The 9,713-nt window shown below is 38.3% G+C and overlaps 1 protein-coding gene across 1 annotated transcript in view; it reads left to right on the plus strand.

Moving 5' to 3' along the window:
- The first annotated feature begins 8,870 nt into the window (after positions 1 to 8,870).
- f2 (coagulation factor II (thrombin)) overlaps positions 8,871 to 9,713 on the plus strand; it is a 14,435-nt gene continuing 13,592 nt past the window's right edge. Inside the window, exon 1 of the mRNA XM_014027068.1 lies at positions 8,871 to 9,009. Coding sequence (XP_013882522.1) covers positions 8,934 to 9,009 — 76 coding nt within the window. The 5' untranslated portion in view covers positions 8,871 to 8,933. The remainder of the gene's footprint in view (positions 9,010 to 9,713) is intronic.

Here is a 9,713-nt window from a genome sequence, read left to right on the forward strand (position 1 = left end):
GTCTTTTACTGCGTATGCGTGTCACATCAGTGCTGTGTAGCGTTCACACAGGGGTCTGATGCAGGTCACATTTAAAATGTAATGTGAACGTTCACACAAAAAGATTGGATTTTTTCAAAAAATCGGAACTGAGCATTAAGACCTGCAGTGTGAACGTAGACTAAGCCACCCCCCCACGCACCCCCATCCCAACCATCCACTGGTACTGTCTGTGACAGCATGGAGGAGCAGAAACGGAGACCAAGCAGGGCAACGGCTCACAGCCACCATGGAAACTAATAGATAAACAGCAAGCTGAACCAGGTCTGTTTCACAAATTATCRGTCCTGTTTTTACAATAAAGTAATAACTTTAATTTCATTCAACAATCATGTAAAACAGCAGATATATACCAGAAAAGTATATAATTTATAAGTAACAATGATCTAATCCAGACCTGAAATCAGCCTGTAACTACACTTTTTAGCTACCGTATTTTTTGGACTATAAGCCGCGACTTTTCCCCTGAACTTTGAACCATATGCGGCTTATAGTCTGGTGCAGCTTATATGTGGATTTTTTTCTTCAGCCACCAGGGGGCACTTTAGCCGGAGGTGTGGTTGCCACGAACAAAAAGGAAGAAGAAGAAGCACCATTTTGTTTTAGCTAGTAGTAGACACAACACGATGGACTATTCTTCGACAGACACGACAAAATATTTCTCTTCAAATTCAAACAGGCTCATGGAAAAGAATAGAAGATCTTCCTATGATGCCGCTTTTAAGTTGAAGACTATCGAAATTGCTCAACAGGAGGGGAATAGAGCCACTGTACGTAAGCTCGGCCCGGGTTCTGAAAGGCTGGACTGCTACGTGAAGAGGGCACCACAGCTTCAGAGCCAGCATTACCCCGGGAGGACAGCGACACAGAAAGCAAGGCTGAACATACCGCTGTGTGACGCAGCTTTTCTCAGCTTGTTTAACTCCGACACTGAAGAGGACTTCGATGGTTTCAGTGCGCCGGAGGAAGATGAATGAGACGTTTCGCTGAATGTTTTGTTGGATCAGAAACTGTTAAAGAAAACTACCAAAATAAGGTCAGTAAAATGAACTGTATTCCTCCGAACTTTAATCCCTAAAAGTTTGCTTTTTATGTTTTGATGTTGAATTCACTTTTTTGATGACAATTTTGGGTGTACTGTTTTTTTATGTTGGGGGTGAGGCCTATAGTCCGGTGTGGCTTATATGTTAATGTTTGCGGGGTTTTTTTTTTTTTAAATGGCGGGTGCGGCTTATAGTCCGAAAAATACGGTGGTTGACAAATGATGAATTCAGTTAGTAATAAAGTATATTCATTATTTCTTATTATTGTCATAAAAATAAGAATATTTGTATTTACCAGTCAACAGTTAGAAAATGTTCTCAGGTTATGGGATGAAACTTGTCTTTATTAGCTAACCATCTTCTTAACAGGTCAGGTTCCTCTAACAGAAACCTAAAAATATTAGTTTACACTCTGCAGGTCTAAATATTAATCAGAGGACAAATCAGCTTGGGATATTTGTTTGTGTTAAAATGTTGCATGATTTAGCAGTGCTAAACTCTGTATATGTCATGTAAAGTCATGTCAACTTTATTTATATAGCACATTAAAAGCAAGTATAAAACTGCACCAAAGTGCTGCACAGAGAGAACAATAATAATAAAACAGAGTATCAAACAYACTCTAAATATGAAATGTTGGATTTACTTAACCATGTTCTGTGACCTGGTTCCACTTAASTGAGTTGAGTAAATTCAAAGCAACATGCTCATGTTCTTTGGTTTAAAAACTGGTATATTGCTTTGAATTTACTCAACTCAGTTAAGTGGAACCAGGTCACATAACATGGTTAAGTAAATCCAACATTTCATTTTTTACAGTGTACTTCAATTAAAAGCCAAAGAATAAAAATGAGTTTTAAGAAGYGATTTAAAATGATCCAGGCTGTGGGCAGATCTAATCTGGAGAGGTAAGTTGTTCCATAAAACAGGAGCGGCAACAGAAAAAGCCCGATCTCCAAGCCTCTTAAGTCGAGTCCAAGGAACTGTCAGTACTAACTGGTTATTTGATCGCAGGGTTCTGGGCACGGACCGGAATTCTAAAAGATCCCGAAGATGGGGGGTGGGGGTGGTGGGTAGCCCATTTAAAGCTTTATAAGTTAATAAAAGAATCTTAAAGTGTATTCGAAAAGGAACAGGCAGCCAATGTAAAGATGCCAGTATAGACCTTATATGGTCATGCTTCCTGGTTCCTGTAAGGAGCAGTGCTGCTGCATTCTGGATCATCTGAAGTCGCTGCATCTGTGATTTATCCATGCCTTTATATAATGAATTACAGTAATCCAAACGACACGTAACGAAGGCATGGACAAGTCCTTCTAAGTCCTTAAAACAGAAATAAGATTTAACTTTTACTAAAATCCGCAAGTGATAAAAACCAGATTTAACAACAGAACTAACTTGTTTATCTAATTTTAAAGAGGCATCAAAGGTGAAACCAAGATTTCTAGCAGAGGTCTGACAGAACCGAGCTAAAGGACCAAGAATCTGATCTAAATTTGTAGTCTGAAATTTTTGACCAAATAATGTAACTTGAGTTTTACTTTGATTGAAGTGAAGAAAGTTCTGTTCCATCCAAGATTTAACTTCAGCCAAACAGTCTGTCAATAGCTGAAGAGATTCATTTGTACCATTTTGTAGTTTAAGGGGCATATAAATCTGGACGTCATCCGTAAAGCAGTGAAAGGAAATATTAAATTTATGAAAAATCTGACCAAGAGGCAATAAATATAAGATAAATAAAATAGGACCTAAKATTGAGCCTCGGGGAATGCCGTGCTTTAAAGGTTTAGCCCCAGAACAGCATTGGTCAAAATGAACAGAGAAAGTTCTGTTTTCCAAATAAGATTTAAACCATTCAAAWACTGGGCCTCTCAAGCCAACACAATATTTTAATCTATGTAAGAGAATCTGATGATCTACAGTGTCAAATGCAGAGCTCAGATCTAGAAGTAATAAAACTGCAACATTGCCCGAATCAACTATGAGCAGCTTTAAACCCTGACTGAAACTTCTCAGTTATGTTATTATCTTTTAAAAACTCTTCAAGCTGCATAAAAACTATTTTCTCAAGAACCTTAGATAAAAAAGGGAGTTTAGAAATGGGCCTAAAATTTGCTGGTTCATTTGAGTCCAGATTCGTTTTTTTTTTTTTAAGAATGGGTTTAACGGCTTGTTTAAGAATAGATGGGACACAACCTGATATAACCTGTATATCTGCTCCACAAGCTAATATCTGCTAACTAGTTCGATAAATAACAGGGATTACATCGACTTTATAATATTATTTTAATTTTAAACTGTTATGAAGAAATTTTGTCAGATTTGTATTTTATACTTTCTGATCATTTCAGTCTGTAAGGTTGAAGCTGACAAAGAGTTGGTGTGTGTTATCATGTGTTCTTTCTCTTGGCCTAAACAAAACTGAGTGACGTTCTGACGTCTGACGTAAAAGGTAATACCTCTGGGGTGTAACCAGGAAGAGATGAACATTATAAGCTCAATTCATTATTATAGTAGAAAGAAGTTGTCAGTGTTTTTGCRGAGTGTCTGCTCAGAGCAGAGCTCCCGTGTTTGTTTTGGTTTGGCCCAAGGTTGTACGCTGAGGCCTGTGCTGCTGAGCGCTGAATGAAACTGATTGGAGTCAGAGGACACAAGAAATCCAACTGAATCCTGTTTATTCGGACATACCATATTAAAACACGTATTTCTCACAGTTACATTATGTTCTGCTCAGATCACATTAAGCTAAAATTAGATCAAATCTGTTTACTTGTGTTGTGAAATGAGACGTTTTCCTGTTTATCTTCTGTTAATAAATCCATAACACAAACAGCTTTTCTGACATTATTTAAAACATTAGATAGATTATATAAACTGTAAAATATTAATAATAATTGGGTTAATATTATTATTAAAAGTTTTTATTTCTGCATCGTCTGCCCTTTTTTTCTGCTCTGTTGTCAACATGTACAGTTATGGGAAATCCAGACTCTTGACCGTTTTGTGCTAGCCGTAAGCTTCACCAGCTGAGCACATGGTCACCTGATTTCTGTGCACTCCAGCTGTTCTATAGAACCTCCTTGCCACTGCCTCATTTGGGACAAGACAAACTCTTTGTAAACACAACATTGTGCTGAAGGGAAAAGCACTTGGAGGCTTTGAGATATATATATATATATATATATATATGAGCAAGAGAGAGAGAGAGAGAGAGAGAGAAAGAGACAGTAAAATTATCTCTAAGAACATATCAGAGAAGGACGAAGATGCAGAAGGTAGTTATTGTTTTTAATACAAAAATGACTTTAGTTCAGCTTGTCATTCATGTCATGTAGTACAACAATAGATAGTGGATTTATGATTAAATATTTTTTTTTTATTTTTACTTTAACACTCTTGTATGATTTCATTTTTTTATATTTTATTCAATTTCTTAAACAGAATCCTGCTTTTACGATAGTCATTTTTGAGCATTTATTTTATTTTTCTATATTCTTACTGTTCTTTTGCACTTTGTCAAAATGTTTTGTTTGTGTAAAGCACTGATTTGTCTTGTTGCTGAAATGTTTTATATAAAGCTGCCTTGCCTCAGGTCAGCAGCACAATAATTAATATACAGTGGAGTGATGATGAAATGTTCCGAATTATTTATAGACTATACGTTTTAACCAACTTCTCTTTAACTTATGATACTGGTACACTATACTGCACTACTCCATGGCCAAGACAGTAAATCATACTGAAGACTGGAGCCAGGTGGAGAACAAACCTTCAGATGGTTGAAGTACAGGTGGAGAGGTCTTCATTGTCATGATTGGCTATTGTTGTGTTCATGTTTGGTAATTGGCTGCGTCAATGATCCTGCACATCTGAGTAAGATTCTCCTGATGAGCCTCTGGGGCTTAAAAGGCATTCAGACTGTCAGATCGGCGCTGATACATCGTACCTACTTGGTAGTATTACAGCCACATAAGCTCTTATGCTAAAGAGAATGGTTCCTCACCTTCATGTCCTGTTCCCAAGGTGGATTATCCTTGCTGATGGTTCCTAACCTTTGTGTCTGCCAAGAAAGAGATTTCCAGTCAGGTTTGACTATCRTTACCTCCAGCCTAAGCCAAATGCCTCGAACACCTCCTTAAGTTTATGCCACACTGCCTAAAGAAAGCTCACCTGTGTTTTYRGATTCCTCCTCCGTTTCATGCTGCTCGCCTCCTGAAGACCTTTAAGATAAACACTTTAATTAATATTTAATCATTCCTGAAAACAAAGATCTTTCAAGCTTCAAGATAGTCACCTCTCCTCCTCATTCCCTTACAGCTGTTGACCCTTGTTGCTGCACCTGTAAATAAAGAGCACTTACCTTTTTGTATATATTCTGTCTCCTGGTCTGGTTCTTGGTTCCGGTTACTGTTGAACATTTTGCAACTCTTATCATTCATGACCTGCAGAACATCAGGACTGATGCTGGAGCTTTTTGATACATGTGTGCATTAAGGTGTCAGAAATACTCAGAAACACCATGACAGGCCAGAGCAGAGAGATGAAAATGAGTCAATGAAAATATTAATTTCATTTTAGTGACCGTTGAAAGAAATGTCAGTAGTAAAAATTTATTTTAATAAAAATGAAGTATTTATGTTACAATGTAGTAGTAATAATAGTAGTGCACTATATTATGTGTTTAAAAGTGTTGAGTTATTTATGATGCCTTTCATTTAACATTTTAACAATTTACTGCCACCCCCTTTTTTTTTTTTTTTTTCATTGTTTCGTCTATCACTCACAGCTCATAGTTAGGTAAAAACAAAAGTGCTGAATATTTAAAAAATATTAAAGTAAAACCACCATTCAATGTCAAATAAATGAAAACTACTAGGTAAGCTTTAATATAAACAGATTAAACATCCTGAGTTTAAAAAAAAATATGTCAAGGCCTGCTGTTTGACTTCCTCATCTCTAAACGGGACATTTCAAAACTGTACATTTGCATTAACTGATTTTTTCAGCATGACAAACGCAGAGCGCAGATGTGCCCAGATTGAAAAAGAGGCACTGGCGCTGACATGGGCATGTGAATGGTTTCAGTCTTACCTGGTAGGGATGGACTTCCTGATTCAGACAGATCATAAGYCGCTCATCTCCCTACTAGGAAGCCAAGCTCTTGATGACCTGCCACTTCTTATATTAAGATTTAGATTACGACTGCTGCGCTTCACATWTAAAATTGAACATGTCCCAGGAAAAAAATTAATTTTAGCAGATGCGCTGTCTAGAGCACCAATACAAGCTCCGCTTACAACACAAGAAAAACAGCTGGAGGAAGATGTGTGTTTCCGTTAATCACATTGTGCAACAGTTGCCAGCATCAGAAGGCAGGCTGGTACAAATTAAAAAAGGCACAGGAAATGGACAGCCTATATATGCAGCAAACTTAAAGACTTAATACAAACAGGGTGGCCGTCCAGCAGGAAACGTCTCCCACCTGAACTTCAAGTACTGTATACTGGCAGTACCACCAAGACCTGCTTATTGCAGATGGACTCTTGCTGAAAAGTGACAGACTTGTCATTCCAGCCAACATGCAGGAAGAAATGCTCAACCTGGTGCATGAGGGTCACCAGGGTATGACAAAATGTATTGCCAGAGCACAACAGTCCATCTGGTGGCCAGGTCTGACCAAACAAATCAAGCTCAAGTGGAAAACTGCACAACATGTGCGCGAGAGGTTCATACTGGGCCGGAGCCTCTCATGACGACACAACTTCCTACTGGGCCATGGCAGAGGGTCGCAGCAGATCTTTTCCAGTAGAATCGTTCCATGTACCTAGTAGTGATAGATTACTTTACCAGATACATAGAGGTGGTAAACCTTACCTCTACTACTGCAGTCCCAGCGATCAACAAAATGAAGGCGATTTTTGCTAGGCATGGGGTCCCTGAAACCCTTATCACAGATAATGGCCCCCAGTTTTCAGCAGCAGAGTTTACAGCTTTTGCAAGAGACTATGATTTCAACCATGTAACTAYGAGTCCTCACTACCCACAAAGTAATGGGGAAGCAGAGAGGACTGTGAGGACGCTGAAAACTCTCCTAAAGAAGGGGGAGGATCCACACAAAGCTCTTACGGCATGCCGAGCTACACCCTTGGCACAGGGTGCATCACCTGCACTGTTGCTGATGGGTCGTAACATCAGGACACCTTTGCCCATTGGTGAGGAGAAACTTCAACCAAGATGGCCAAACCTTCAGATCTTCAGGAAGAAAGACCAGGACCTCAAACAACAACAAGCTTCCTGGTTTAACAAGAGACACAAAACTCAGACAAAACAAGTGCTAAACCCAGGACAAAGGGTCTGGGTAAAGAACACCATCAACTCTGGGATTATCAGCAGTCCAGCCAATACCCCACAATCCTACAACATTGACATGCCATCAGGACGTCTCAGAAGAAACAGATCTCACAGAAGAGTGATTCCTGATGGTTCTACAGTCACCAGGTCGGGCCGGATTGTTCACGTCCCACAGAGACTGGACTTATAAACACCACTCCTAGAATAGTAAACTGTGGCCTACAGGGCAGAATAATCCCTGCACAGCTTTGGGGATCCAGGTAGTCAGCCCTGACCCCTTGACAATTTCTATGTTCCATTTGTTTGAAAAGAGGTACAGTGCAAAGTAAAAAAAAAAAGGAATAAATAGAGGACTAAGAAGTTTAAGTATATATTTTCACTTGGTGAAAAACATTTGAATGTTCATGTGTTCAATACATTTATAATGCAGCAATGGTAAATGATATGGACACTAAGCTAAAAGGGGGAGATGTAATGTGAGATGTGAATAGGAACAAATGTGTTGGTGCATGTCCAGGGGTGGGACGGATTAGAAAGGCGGACTGGGCTGAAGGGAACTGTTAATAAAAGCGTGTTATAAGAGCCACTACTGTCTCCCAGCCTAATTGTCTAAACATGGATGAACAGACATAATAATACAGTATTATATTTTAATTTTAGTTTCATTTGTTATTGCTTTAATGTTTTATTATTAAGGTTCACTTTATTGATGTGTTGCATTTTGTGAATAAACATTAATTTGAATTCTTACAACCATTTTTGTAAGTTTCTGGCAGGAAGCTGTGATTATAACTCTGACCTGTGGGGGCAGTGTTCTTTAATATTTGCTGACAATAACCTTCAATTTTCCAGAGTAAATCCAGTCAAATGATCCAGACGTGTCAGCTGTTTAATATTGTTGTTATTCATCAATATGTGTGTTGTTTGTATCAGGGCTGTTTGTGTTTGCAAGGAGTTCAGAACGTTTCTGCAAACAGACTTTCACCTTCATATCTGAAGCTCAATATTTGATCAGTGAGTCACATGGAGAACAGATCAGTAAAGATCAGCTGCAGCACCTTTTTAATCATTAAACCCTAAAATGCAAAAGAACCTGCTCAGGTGGTGAACSTGACGTTTGACCTGAGCTGCAGCAGCCAATAATGTTCTGCGTCTGCTTTTTCTGGTAAATCTGTTTGTTTCAGGTCAAAACTGGCAGAAACTTTTCCACCTTAGAGCCTCCAGAGGGAGGATTTTCTTTCTCTTAAAAAAAAGAATATATTTAATACAAAACGAAATTTATAAAAACTTTAATCTTAGAACTAAGATAAATCCATACATTTCTGACTTTTTTTCCTGAAATTCAAAGTGTTTCTGACAAACATCAAACACRTCCCACTCGTCATACTTTGACCTCTCAGTCAATAACCTCCACCTCCTCACACACRCAGGGATCACAAACAGACGGACTCTGTTAGACCGACTGGACACTTCTGGTTCTGGTTCTGTTACCAAGTCTGGATGATGGTGGAAGGAACATTTAAAGGAGCTGTGGTTCTGCTGCTGTTGGTGCTGCCCAGCTGTGTGGCTCAGGATGGTACTGTACATTTACTCTGCTTTGATTTCTGCTAGTGATGTCCTGTTACCAGCATTAGTACACAATGCCCAGATACTCAGAACCAATACCAGTATTGATACTAATTTTGATACTCGTTTGAATGTGTTACAATTTACATTCCACCTGAAGAGTTTGTCAGCTCCATGTTTAAGAAATGTAAGCAAGTTGAAAGAAAAAACATATTTATTATTTAACAGTATAAATCTTGCTGTGTTTGATTTGGTGCAGTCAGAGAGGCTGTAGGCTTTTAAAGAAGGAGCACGACCTTGCTCTAAATAAAGTGCTTTTAACATCACTGTGTAATGTTCTAACTTGGATCTAACTCAGGAAGTACTCAGTATCTGTGAGTCCTCWAACTGAAGTACTGAAGGGAAAAAAAACAGGTATCGATCGAGACAACCCTACTTTCTGCGAGGAAGAACAGGTTCAAATTTAGAAAAGGTGYAACAGAAGAAGACTGGAGAAAATAATCAGGATGTTTCCAGAGAATTTTTATTTTACGTTACCAAATTGTGCAAAAACTACCACTTGAACTTAAACTAGAATCATTTTATTCACAAACACTTTTCAGAGAATTACCTTTGTTGATTATTTTCATATGAAGAGCAAATTATTTTAAAATGTCTTCAATTTACTTTTAATTATTTTTATTTTTTGAACATGAATCTGATCAAGTGGAAAAC

Source organism: Austrofundulus limnaeus, unplaced genomic scaffold (genome assembly GCF_001266775.1).
Source record: "Austrofundulus limnaeus strain Quisiro unplaced genomic scaffold, Austrofundulus_limnaeus-1.0 Scaffold613, whole genome shotgun sequence".
NCBI lineage: Eukaryota > Metazoa > Chordata > Actinopteri > Cyprinodontiformes > Rivulidae > Austrofundulus > Austrofundulus limnaeus.